Source organism: Marmota marmota, unplaced genomic scaffold (genome assembly GCF_001458135.2).
Source record: "Marmota marmota marmota unplaced genomic scaffold, marMar, whole genome shotgun sequence".
NCBI lineage: Eukaryota > Metazoa > Chordata > Mammalia > Rodentia > Sciuridae > Marmota > Marmota marmota.
The window spans coordinates 16,483,511-16,497,326 of record NW_025999869.1 but is presented as its reverse complement, the minus strand read 5'-3'; the positions used below and the strand labels follow the sequence as shown (position 1 = coordinate 16,497,326).

The 13,816-nt window shown below is 43.5% G+C and overlaps 1 protein-coding gene across 1 annotated transcript in view; it reads right to left on the bottom strand.

Annotated features, from left to right (window-relative positions):
• Nucleotides 1-11,631: 11,631 nt before the first annotated feature.
• Timd4 (T cell immunoglobulin and mucin domain containing 4) overlaps nucleotides 11,632-13,816 on the bottom strand; it is a 38,833-nt gene continuing 36,648 nt past the window's right edge. Inside the window, exon 9 of the mRNA XM_048782773.1 lies at nucleotides 11,632-11,856. Within this exon, the coding sequence (XP_048638730.1) occupies nucleotides 11,820-11,856 (37 nt within the window). The 3' untranslated portion in view covers nucleotides 11,632-11,819. The remainder of the gene's footprint in view (nucleotides 11,857-13,816) is intronic.

Sequence of the window (13,816 nt, the reverse complement as noted above, 5' to 3'; positions counted from 1 at the left end):
TGTGCACCTTTTGTATAATAAAAACAACTAACAAAACTGATTTAAGTAGCTGATGATGCAGCTATCTGGTGTGGGCTGATGGTCCCGTGCAGTGATTCTGTGCTGGAGTTTCTGGAACAGAAGGCTAGACAACTTCTCCACAATGGCAGCTGTCCCCTGGAACTGCTGTCCTTCCCACGTTAGGTGTGATGTGTCAATATAAATTGCACCTAGTTTGATTCTGCCATTATCTAATAACTGGTAGTAATGTTGAATGAAGCTGGATCCAATTTGTTCCCAAACTGGCCTGTTTCCCATTCTGGAGCGTCACCCAACCGTCACTGAGACCTGAGGGGCTGGCACAATGGCAGCGGTGGCAGCAGAGGAGCAGGCTACCTCATCTAAACAAGTTTTGCAATTGAAAACTACCTCCTGTATGGCTGAAGCATTCCCTTGGCCTACCCACTTTCCCTTTTTGCCCATCACACACACACACACACACACACACACACACACACACACACACACAGATTCACCTTCTCATTCACAAAAGTTCTCTTCCTCCAGGCAATGACAGAAGCCTCTTGGACAGCATTCACATTCACACAGTATGTCAAAAATGTAAGTCAGGGAAACTTTAATCAACCACAACTGCATGAAATTTTGCAATTTAAAAATTACTCTGGTCTTAGAAAATTGTGATGCCTGTTTTTTTTTTTCCCCAAGAGGGTCAGACCCCCACCTTCTTTTCAAGTAATACCATTTTTAAGAGCTTCATTGCGTTATAAGTTGTATACTGTTAATTTACCTGTTTAAAGTGTAGAGTTTAATGGTTTTCAGTATATTTATAAAGTTATGCAACCATCACTACAATGTAATTTTAGAACATTTTCAAGACCCCCCAAAGAAACCTATTAGTATACTCCTCACTTCCTGAACTCCCAACCCTACATAACCACTAATCTTTGTGTCCCCCTAGATCTGCCTATGCTAGACCTTTCATATAAATGAAATCATACACTGTGGTCTTTTGTTTCTGGTTTCTTCACTTAGCATAATGTTTTGAGGTCCATTCATATCATATTATGAATAAGAGCCTCATGTCTTTTTTTATTGCTGAATAGAATTCTCTTGTACGGATATACCACATTTGTTTATAGGTTAATGGACGTTTGGGTCATTTCTGCTTTGGGGCTATTGTAAATAATGCTACTAGGAGCATTCAAGCACAAGCCTTTATGTGATCATATGTCTTCAATTTTCTTAAATATATACCCAGGAGTTGGACTCCTGAGTCAAATAGTAACTATGTCTAACATTTTATAAACCACCAAACTATTACCCAAAGCAGCTGTGTCATTTTACATTCTCACCAACAAGGTATGAGTGTTCCAATTGCTCCACATCCTTTTTCCTTTTTGATAGCAGCCACCTAGTGGGTGTGAAGTGGTTATACCCTTGTCATTTCCTTTATTCTACATGCCATTTTCTGCTGTTTAGGTCTCCATGAAAGTGTAAGCTTAAATAATTGCATGATATCTAATTCAACATGCCACAAATCCTCAAATAACCAAAATCCAGATGGAAACTGGAATATTTTTTTTTCTATTCCTTTCCTCATCATTTAGTTGAGGTAGAAAATTCCAAAGTGAGCCGAGATATAGGAGATGACTTTAAAATAAAAATAAAAAGTAAGTTCCAGCATATACCTTAAGAGCAATGAGCATTCTGCACATGGTCTACATCCCATACATCCGGTGTTTTCAATCAAGACTCAAGTTCAAAATGATGCATTTACTGTCTTCCAAGATCCTTCATGACATCGGAAGCCCAGTGGGATGTCTGGTTCCAGCAGGATAAAGGAAAGACAAGAGAGAATGATCCTATAGTTTGGATGTGGAAAGTCACCCAAGGCCCATGTGTCAAAAGCTATTTCCCCAGCTTGGCTCCGTTGGGAGTTGGTAGCAGCTTTAAGAGGTAGGCCTAGTGGGAGGTCCTAAGTCCCTGAGGAATACTCTTCAAGAGAGCGTGAAGCCCTGATCTCTTCCTCTTTTGCATCTGACCATGAGGTGAACAGGCCTTCTCTACCACACACTTCCACCATGATGCCCTGTGCCATCACAAGTCCAAAGCTACGTTACCAATGGGTCATGGACCAAAACCTCCAAAACCGCGCACCAAAAAAACAAAACAAAAAAAAACTTTCCTCTTTACAAGCTGATTATCTCAATCGTTGGTTACAGTAACAGCTGACTGATGAAGACAGCAAAGTAACAACCCCATAAAAAGAAGACCCACTTCTCCTATGCTAGGTGTACAGAGGTCATGAGAGCTTCAGTGTCACTTTGAGAGAATTTAGGACGTATTGCAGAAGATAGCCAGATTCAACTGCAGTCACTTAGGAACATTCAAAAAGTTTAGCTGCGGCTGGGCGCAGTGATGCATGCCTGTATTCTGAATGGCTTGAGAGGCTGAGGCAGGAGGATCACAAGTTCAAAGGCAGCCTCAGCAAAAGCGAGGCTCTAAGCAACTCAGTGAGACCCTGTCTCTAAATAAAATACAAAATAGGGCTGGGGATGTGACTCAGTGGTCGAGTGCCCCTGAGTTCAATCTCTGGTATCCAAAAAAAAAAAAAAAAAAGATGTTTAACTCTGAACCAGGAGCAGAATCCAAGAGTAAGAGGCCAGGGATGGAGGGGGCAGTGTCCTGGGAAGGTAAAGCCTGCTGAGAATTCAGGAAACAGTGGCAAGACGGAAATGGTTAGGAATCCGAATGGTTAATATGAGTGCTCTGTGTTTTCAGACTCTGATCTTCTGATCTCTGTTTCAGCACTCTTCCCCTGAGCAAAGTATAAATATATGGGCTGCAGGAGACCTTCCTGTTTCACCGAATCAGCATCTTGTGGGTTCAGGCTCAGTATGCATTTTAACATGTTCCCAGATGATTCTTAGGCTCCCTAAAGTATGAGAACCACAGAGAAGGACATAAACGCTCAGCTCCTAAGATGAATCAGAACCACCTCCCCACCCCACCCCCGCCTCCCCGTTTGGACTTTCCAGTTCTCCAAGGGCATTGGGTGCCTCCTCACTAGGAAATCATGCAAAATCAATAAACATGCATGTATGTCTCCAAACCTGTTGGGCCTGGAGAGTGGCCAGCAGCAGTCCCTGCTCATCACAGAGCACCTACTCTGTACCACCTGGCTAACTGCTTTACCCACATTAGTCCATTTCATGTTCACTGATGAGGAGGATGCCATCCTTACTTCCAGTATACAGATCATAAAACTGAGACTAAGCTAACACAAGCAACTTTTCCCAGTCCACCCAGCTGGACAATGTTTAGGCTGGTTCATCTCCAAGACCTGTGCTCTGTCCATCAGCTGACATGTAACAAAATTTTTCAACAATAATTGTAGAGAGGATGGTGGAGTTTGCCGCATTAGTTGATGGACAGTCTTGGGTTAATGAAGAAACTTGATTCACCAGGGCAAACCCAGGGCATTAGGGTCAAGAACAATCTTGCTGTCTTTCCTGATCGTCTTATCCCTGGCCCAGAAGGTGCTGTGGGCTCCTGTAATCTCCTCCGGGCCTTTTTCATCTCAGTGAAGAAGGGTCTGAGATCGAGTCTGGGAAGAGATTAAAAACCAAAGCTCAGAGGAACCGATTATAATGATGCAGAGGCATCCTGAGTCAGGAGGGAAAAAAAATGATAGGATTTTGATGATGGAGCTGCTGAAGGGAGATAAGACACCAGCTCCATCTCCAGGGGGAGGAGAGGAGCAAGGGAGAAATGGAACAGAGGAGCCGTGATAAACAGGGTGGCAGAGAGATAAGGGCAGGATGAGGACAAGGCCAGAGAGGAGGGCAGCGAGCCCAGGGCTGACTGAAGGAGCCTGGGGCCCAAGCCGTTTCCTTTTTCTTTCCTTCTTTTCCTTCCTCCTCCTCCTCCTCCTCCCCTCCTCCTGCTCTCCCCTCTGCTTCATTCTTCTTTTTAAGGTTCTCATGGTACACTTTAAAAAGATGGAGAAGGGCAAATCTGTAGTACAGCTTAAATATTCAATCCTGATCATTCAAATGCTTTACCTGAATATATAAATTAATTTGGAGATAAGTCTAAATGGCCCCCGTCTACATTTATACCCTTTGCTGCTGCTGGCCCATCTCCAGACTGGTCATATTCCTGCAGTCTAAGGATGAAGAAGAGCAAATCATCTTTTTACAGCAGACGGAGGAAACCTAAACCTCACAGGTGAGTAGTCCTTTCTACCTGCCCCATTTAGAGATCACTGGGGTGGTGTTATACACCTGGAGAGGTCAGAGCACCAGGTAAATTTCCATGCTTTGAAATTGCATATCCATGTGGCTTGGATGTGAGGGTCCCCCTGACACACCAAATTTTTTGTATTAGGCAATGCAGAATTGTTCAGAAGTGAAATGATTAGATTATGAAAGAAAACCTCATTGTTAGATTGATCCACTTGATGGATTAATAATTTGAAGGGACTACTAGGTGGTCACTAAGATGGGTGTGGCTGGAGGAAGTAGGTTACTAGGGGCACAGGTGGGTCTATATCTGTCCATGGTCTGTCTCTCTCTCCACACCCACTTCCAGTTGCTATGACCTGAGCAGATCTTCTTGGTCAGGCCCTTCTGCCATGATGTTCTGCCTCACCCAGAGCAATGGAGTAAGCAGACCTTGAATTGAATCCTCTGGAATCATGAGCCCAAATAAGTTTTTCCTCATCTTAGCTGTTCTCTGGGTGGGGCATTTTGGTCATAGTGATGGAAAGCTGATTAACACGCTCAACTAATTAACGAAAGCTGATTAACAAATCTCAACTTTGGACCAGCCAATTTCTCTCTCTCAGCTTCCATTTCCTCATCAGTCAAACAGGAATAAAACTAGCAACCACTTCAGGGGGATGCTGTTACCATTAAATAGAATAATGCATTGAAAATGCTAAGGGAAATATCTGGCCTACTCCAAGTACGCACATAATATTAGTGATGCTCATTAGTCCTGTTATGAGATCTGAGCAAAAAGCTAGGTACCTGAGCATCCTATAATGATGATATTGATCTATTGGATTAAGGAGGACTCAGGACACTTGGTTCTCATTAATAATGGTGGGAACCTGAACATGGCTTTGCTTTTCTGTGCTTCCATTTATTCCCCCCTATAAAATAAAAATTTGCCCTTCCTCAAACACAGAGCACTCTGCATTTGAAATGTTTAGAAAATATGAAGGGGTGTAGAAATAAAAGGTAGGATTATTTTCAATTCTGCAGTATTGCACCTTGCTAAAGCCAACTACTCTCTGTCAAGCTTGTAACATTTCACTGTAGCTACAAATTCTTACCATAATTTGCCTTCCCTCCTAGGTCTGGAAATATCAGCTCTATTCCTCTGTTGAATTGTGATACTTTCATCAAAGGTACAGTTCCGGAGTTTCAAGGTGTGTACACAGAACAACGAGACATTTTTTCCTGTTCCTCTTTTGGTTTCAGGTACATCAGAAATGCTCCGACCATTTGGAATCATAAAATGCACAATAAAGATAAAAATGGCTTTGTAAACTGCCTGGGAACAGGGTGTGGGTTGTCATATCCATTACTAGCCTCCAGCACCCTGCAAGACCCTTTGGCATCTAGGAGAAACTAGCAAGCCTTTGTTGGATGAGTGAATATGGCAGAAATTGAGGTTGTGTGCCCAACAGCCTCCCATTTCCCCAAGCTAACTGATCCTAATATTTGTTTGAGTGATGATGTGTCCGGCCTGGCGGATGAACTGTGATTGGTGTAAATTAGCCCTGGCAATCTCAATCCCTTTGCCCGAGGCTGGGTGTGTGACTGGGTTCTGGACAATGAAACAGATGAAAAAATACTTAATAACTTTTATGAGCAATTTCTCTTTTTGGTAAAAAGTCATATTAGAGGAAAAGTCCCACTTATCACTTCCTTTTCTTCTGCAAGAAATGTTTTAGTGTGGAAGCATATCAGACTGTAGCAGCCCATCTTGGAATCCTGAGGGAAGAACCAAGAAAGTGGCAAAAACCTTACTAATAATTCATTCTGGAAGCTGCCGAACCAGCCCCGAAACAGCTCCAAGTCAGACTTCCAATAATATGAAATAGAGTCTTTAGTGATTAAGTCATTATTTTTAGTTTCTCTTACTTACAGCTGAATACAATTTTAATGAGGCAATGAATGCCTATCTGATTTCTGGCAGGGGTCTCCCACTGTATTCAGGTACAAGAGGACTGTCAGTTGCCTCTTTATCATGTTCCTTAGCCCTGGCAATCTCAATCCCTTTGCCCAAGGCTGTGTGTGTGACCGGGTTCTGGACAATGAAACAGATGAAAAAATACTTATTAACTTTTATGAGCAATTTCTCTTTTTGGTATGTTCTGTAACCAAGATTTCCACTTAACCAATCCCCTGTGTCTCTCTTATAATCATGGTGCATCACTTCATTATCCCTGTGCTGTCCTCTAAACAGATGGATACCACCATCCTAACCCTCAGACATTCCTTCCCTGTTTATCTTTTCTGTTTTCTCATTATCACATCCAAAGACCAAACATTACATCTTGGCTTTTAGTTACTTTGATGAGCCTCTTTCGTAATAATTGGTCATTATCTTGGCTTCTCAGATTTTTTTCACGGATTTTATTGATCATTTCTTTGAGCGAAATCAGGTGAGAGCCCTAAAACCACATAAGCTTGTAACTTTAAGCCAAGCTCTATCCTGATTAATTAGCAGCATTGCTTTCTGGCACAGAGCTATCCTGCCCTTAGAACAGTGGTTTGTGAACACTGCTGCTTACAGTCATCTGAGATGCTTTACAAACTCCTAATGCCCAGGTTTCTCCCAAGCCAATCACATCAGGACCTCAGAGGAAAGCCAGGAATAGGTATGTTTTTAGGCGCTGGGTGATTCCAACATGACACCAGGTTTGAAAATCAATGCTTTAGACCAGAACTTCTAAAAATGAAATGTGCATGTGAGTCACTTGCAGATCTTACAAGTTATATTGTAGATTTTCCCATCCAGGGGGTTTAGACTAAGGTCTGGGATTCTGATTTCTAGTAAACTCCTAGATGAAAATACCACTGATTTGAGCCCCATATTTTGAATGCCAACGGTCTAGAATCTAGATCTGGTAGTATTCTATTTTAACACCAGAGCTGAGCAAGCTAAATTCTACTTGGGATCAACTCAGAGTCACAGGAAAATTGGTTACTACCCCAATGTCATGTGCAGGGCCTGTCACTAAAAGAACTGGGAAAGTGGTTGCCTTTGATCTCTAGCTATGGACTTAGATTGATCAACCATCACAGTTTGCCTGGGAGTAGGGGTGAGGGACTGTGTTTTCAACATGTGGAACTTTGTGTTTTAAAAGTGGCAAAGTCCCAGGCAAACTAGGACAAATGTGTCATGGTAGTCGGGAGCAAGGGAGCAGCCAAGCTCCCCTCTTCTGCATTCCATTTCCTCTTTTGGGGGAGCAGCAATGCACTACAGGTCAGCAGTAAGCTGGGAAAGATGGCTTGGCAGTTGTGGTTGTGGAATGCTGAGATTCCATGAGAAACTCATGGATCAGCAGCTGTCACTCTTAGGAGGGCAATAACCAGGCAGATGCAGTTGAACTTTGAAAAATCCAAGTATCAAGTTGATGACAGCCACTGAGGTAAGCCTGGAGAACACAGAGTAGGTCCCTATTGGAGCTCTGGTTTGCTGTGTGGCCTGAAGCCTGGCCTCAGTTTCTTCATCTGAAAAATAGGGGTTGAATTGAAGGATGCATGAAGATCTTTCCTGTTCCCCACCCCTGCTGCTCCATGTGCAACCTGGGTCATGCACATGACTGCAGGACACCATCTTTTCAGGTCAGGCACAGTGAAGCCACCTTCTGTTCTGTGAGCAGCCATTTAGGCACCGCCCCCCCCCCACTTTTTCAAAATAGCAGTAGCATTAATCTTATTCCTGAACACTTCTCCCCACTGTCCTTCGATGCTCAGACACTGAGAACTCACAGTACCTCCTTTTTTTTTTCTTTTTTTTTTTTAAGACTGTAACATGTTTACAAATCTAAATGAAACTCTATTTCTAGAGTCAGACTTGTGGTTTCCAGTGGCTTCCTCCTTCTGCTCCTGCCTCCATCCAGGGAGCCCACTTCTCAACTTTCTGTTTTCTTTAGAGAGACAAAGAGTCTCCCCAGCCGCCCATTGCTGAATTCCTGTTAACCTTTCATTAAGCCTGCTGACAGCTGGCTTCAGCTCTTCATGAGTTAGTTCAACACATTTCCATTCAATGTGTCCCTCTTGGCATCATTAAAGTTTCTGCCAGGTTCTCCACTCGCTGTTTCCTCTGCAAATGCAAATCAGATTCTGAGTCAATAATATGGGAAAAAGGGAAGACGGAGCTACAAAGAGGCTGGGATTGGAGAACCATTGAACCATTGATATTACACTCAGGTTGCCAAGGATCTGAGCAAACTAAATCTACTTGGGTTCACTGCAGGTCAGTGCTGCAGTGCCTTATGCAAGATGTCATAAATTACAGCCCTCTCTGAGAAGTTCAGGGTAATGGTCCAGAATGCAAGGTCCTTCAGGCCTGTTCCAATTCCAGAAATTGGACCTTGTGACCTTGGGCAAGCTCCTTCACCTGCCTGTGCTTCTGTTTTCTCAGCTCCAAAGCAGGAGGAATATATCTGCTTCATTGGACCTTCTTCTAGGATCCAGTGAGATAATGGCTTTGAAAAACTTCATAGAATACCCAGAATACAGAAAATGCTCATTAAAATTTGTGTATTACCTGTTTCGTTTAGCCTAGAAAGGCCAAGGTCAAGGCTGAAGAGTTAGGCTGCTTTGAATCTGCAAGGTTTGCTTCTGGACTTATCATAACCATCAGCTATAAGAGCCACACGCTGCCTCAAAGTCCTGCCTCATGGAAACTGGGAAACAGTGTGATTCCACTGTAAGGCACTCCCCACTTGTGTTTGGTCTCCTTTAGACTTTAAGCTCCTTGTGGGAGGCAATTGTCCCTCCTGGATTCCCCCTCCCCAGCACACAATAGATACTAGGAACTTGTTTGGACACAGCTACCAATTCATCCCAAGTACATGAAGAGAACAAGAGGCGCAACTACACCAACAGCTTCCTCTGATCAAGGAATCTAAGCATGACATATTTTTAAATTGATTTTAAAAACCCACCTCTTTTTAAAAATTTGTTCTAATTAGAAAAACAAAAAAATCCACCTCTTACACCTACTCCCAAACTGATTACCTTTATAACCCACAGCCATGTATTATTTGCCCAGGACATTGTTTTAACTAACTTGGAATTTTCGTGCCCTTAACTGGACACACAAACACTCCAATTGCCATAGGCCACAAGACCTCCCCTTGCCTTATTCAACTGTTATCAGCTACCTGGCCTGTGACCAGTTTGTCACTGTGTCTCAAGGCATACCCTAAGCCTGCTTATTCTTTTCTTTTTAATTCTAATTTGTCGTATATGACAGCAGAATGCATTACAATTCATATTGCACATATAGAGCACATTTTTTCATATCTCTGGTTGTATACAAAGTATTAGACATCATTTGTGTCTTCATAGATGTACTTAGGGTAATGATGAGCATGGGAGGATTAGATGAACTCTAGATAGGGCAAAGGGGTGGCAGGCGAAGGAAGGGGTCAGGGGGTAAAAAAGGTGGTGGAATGAGATGGACATTATTACCCTAAGCCTGCTTATTCTATCTAGGGCTGAGGGCTGCAGATGGAAAGGGCTGGAAGCCAGGAGACAGGGATCTCAGATCTGCATTGAGGAAGGCAGTTGTGTCGTAGTGTGCAGAACAGATAGCAAAAGGAGTTTGGTGGTGGTGACAGTGAGAAAGCTACTGCAAGGGTCCAAGCAGCAGTAAAGTGACAGTTTCAGTGAGGGGAAGCAGCAGGACTTCCACCTGCTGATGCTGGACACTCCAAACCCTTTGTCAGGCTGGGCTCATGGTAGAGGCAGAATTTTTCCTTGAAATCTCAATCCACCTGTTAGGGATGATTATGGTATAAGAGTTTGCAAACTCCAAGATTCATCAGAATCACCAGGAGGGCTTGTTAAAACCCAGACCTCTGGGATCCACTCCCAGAGCCTCTGATTCAGTTGCTAGAGGGGAGGGTAAGAATTTGTATTTCTAACAAGTTCTGATGATGCTAAGGGTGCTGGTTTGAGTGCCTGGTGGTTTGAGAATCACCAGGCTAGAGCAGCAGTTCTTAGCCCTAGTTATATAGTAGAACTGCTTTGGGACATTAAAAAAAAAAAAAAAAAGATGCCTAGGTCACACCACAGACTAAAATAATGTTTTAAAGGGTAAGAGTCAGGAATTGGCATTAAAAAAGAAAGAGGAGTGGGGAGGGGGAGGGAGAGGGGGAGAGGGAGGGGGAGGAAAAGGGAGAGAGGAAGGGGANTTCTAAAAATGAAATGTGCATGTGAGTCACTTGCAGATCTTACAAGTTATATTGTAGATTTTCCCATCCAGGGGGTTTAGACTAAGGTCTGGGATTCTGATTTCTAGTAAACTCCTAGATGAAAATACCACTGATTTGAGCCCCATATTTTGAATGCCAACGGTCTAGAATCTAGATCTGGTAGTATTCTATTTTAACACCAGAGCTGAGCAAGCTAAATTCTATTTTAACAACTCAGAGTCACAGGAAAATTGGTTACAACTCAGAGTCACAGGAAAATTGGTTACTACCCCAATGTCATGTGCAGGGTTGCCTTTGATCTCTAGCCCCCCCCCCCCCCCCCCCCCCCCCCCCCCCTATGGATTAGATTGATCAACCATCACAGTTTGCCTGGGAGTAGGGGTGAGGGACTGTGTTTTCAACATGTGGAACTTTGTGTTTTAAAAGTGGCAAAGTCCCAGGCAAACTAGGACAAATGTGTCATGGTAGTCGGGAGCAAGGGAGCAGCCAAGCTCCCCTCTTCTGCATTCCATTTCCTCTTTTGGGGGAGCAGCAATGCACTACAGGTCAGCAGTAAGCTGGGAAAGATGGCTTGGCAGTTGTGGTTGTGGAATGCTGAGATTCCATGAGAAACTCATGGATCAGCAGCTGTCACTCTTAGGAGGGCAATAACCAGGCAGATGCAGTTGAACTTTGAAAAATCCAAGTATCAAGTTGATGACAGCCACTGAGGTAAGCCTGGAGAACACAGAGTAGGTCCCTATTGGAGCTCTGGTTTGCTGTGTGGCCTGAAGCCTGGCCTCAGTTTCTTCATCTGAAAAATAGGGGTTGAATTGAAGGATGCATGAAGATCTTTCCTGTTCCCCACCCCTGCTGCTCCATGTGCAACCTGGGTCATGCACATGACTGCAGGACACCATCTTTTCAGGTCAGGCACAGTGAAGCCACCTTCTGTTCTGTGAGCAGCCATTTAGGCACCGCCCCCCCCCCACTTTTTCAAAATAGCAGTAGCATTAATCTTATTCCTGAACACTTCTCCCCACTGTCCTTCGATGCTCAGACACTGAGAACTCACAGTACCTCCTTTTTTTTTTCTTTTTTTTTTTTAAGACTGTAACATGTTTACAAATCTAAATGAAACTCTATTTCTAGAGTCAGACTTGTGGTTTCCAGTGGCTTCCTCCTTCTGCTCCTGCCTCCATCCAGGGAGCCCACTTCTCAACTTTCTGTTTTCTTTAGAGAGACAAAGAGTCTCCCCAGCCGCCCATTGCTGAATTCCTGTTAACCTTTCATTAAGCCTGCTGACAGCTGGCTTCAGCTCTTCATGAGTTAGTTCAACACATTTCCATTCAATGTGTCCCTCTTGGCATCATTAAAGTTTCTGCCAGGTTCTCCACTCGCTGTTTCCTCTGCAAATGCAAATCAGATTCTGAGTCAATAATATGGGAAAAAGGGAAGACGGAGCTACAAAGAGGCTGGGATTGGAGAACCATTGAACCATTGATATTACACTCAGGTTGCCAAGGATCTGAGCAAACTAAATCTACTTGGGTTCACTGCAGGTCAGTGCTGCAGTGCCTTATGCAAGATGTCATAAATTACAGCCCTCTCTGAGAAGTTCAGGGTAATGGTCCAGAATGCAAGGTCCTTCAGGCCTGTTCCAATTCCAGAAATTGGACCTTGTGACCTTGGGCAAGCTCCTTCACCTGCCTGTGCTTCTGTTTTCTCAGCTCCAAAGCAGGAGGAATATATCTGCTTCATTGGACCTTCTTCTAGGATCCAGTGAGATAATGGCTTTGAAAAACTTCATAGAATACCCAGAATACAGAAAATGCTCATTAAAATTTGTGTATTACCTGTTTCGTTTAGCCTAGAAAGGCCAAGGTCAAGGCTGAAGAGTTAGGCTGCTTTGAATCTGCAAGGTTTGCTTCTGGACTTATCATAACCATCAGCTATAAGAGCCACACGCTGCCTCAAAGTCCTGCCTCATGGAAACTGGGAAACAGTGTGATTCCACTGTAAGGCACTCCCCACTTGTGTTTGGTCTCCTTTAGACTTTAAGCTCCTTGTGGGAGGCAATTGTCCCTCCTGGATTCCCCCTCCCCAGCACACAATAGATACTAGGAACTTGTTTGGACACAGCTACCAATTCATCCCAAGTACATGAAGAGAACAAGAGGCGCAACTACACCAACAGCTTCCTCTGATCAAGGAATCTAAGCATGACATATTTTTAAATTGATTTTAAAAACCCACCTCTTTTTAAAAATTTGTTCTAATTAGAAAAACAAAAAAATCCACCTCTTACACCTACTCCCAAACTGATTACCTTTATAACCCACAGCCATGTATTATTTGCCCAGGACATTGTTTTAACTAACTTGGAATTTTCGTGCCCTTAACTGGACACACAAACACTCCAATTGCCATAGGCCACAAGACCTCCCCTTGCCTTATTCAACTGTTATCAGCTACCTGGCCTGTGACCAGTTTGTCACTGTGTCTCAAGGCATACCCTAAGCCTGCTTATTCTTTTCTTTTTAATTCTAATTTGTCGTATATGACAGCAGAATGCATTACAATTCATATTGCACATATAGAGCACATTTTTTCATATCTCTGGTTGTATACAAAGTATTAGACATCATTTGTGTCTTCATAGATGTACTTAGGGTAATGATGAGCATGGGAGGATTAGATGAACTCTAGATAGGGCAAAGGGGTGGCAGGCGAAGGAAGGGGTCAGGGGGTAAAAAAGGTGGTGGAATGAGATGGACATTATTACCCTAAGCCTGCTTATTCTATCTAGGGCTGAGGGCTGCAGATGGAAAGGGCTGGAAGCCAGGAGACAGGGATCTCAGATCTGCATTGAGGAAGGCAGTTGTGTCGTAGTGTGCAGAACAGATAGCAAAAGGAGTTTGGTGGTGGTGACAGTGAGAAAGCTACTGCAAGGGTCCAAGCAGCAGTAAAGTGACAGTTTCAGTGAGGGGAAGCAGCAGGACTTCCACCTGCTGATGCTGGACACTCCAAACCCTTTGTCAGGCTGGGCTCATGGTAGAGGCAGAATTTTTCCTTGAAATCTCAATCCACCTGTTAGGGATGATTATGGTATAAGAGTTTGCAAACTCCAAGATTCATCAGAATCACCAGGAGGGCTTGTTAAAACCCAGACCTCTGGGATCCACTCCCAGAGCCTCTGATTCAGTTGCTAGAGGGGAGGGTAAGAATTTGTATTTCTAACAAGTTCTGATGATGCTAAGGGTGCTGGTTTGAGTGCCTGGTGGTTTGAGAATCACCAGGCTAGAGCAGCAGTTCTTAGCCCTAGTTATATAGTAGAACTGCTTTGGGACATTAAAAAAAAAAAAAAAA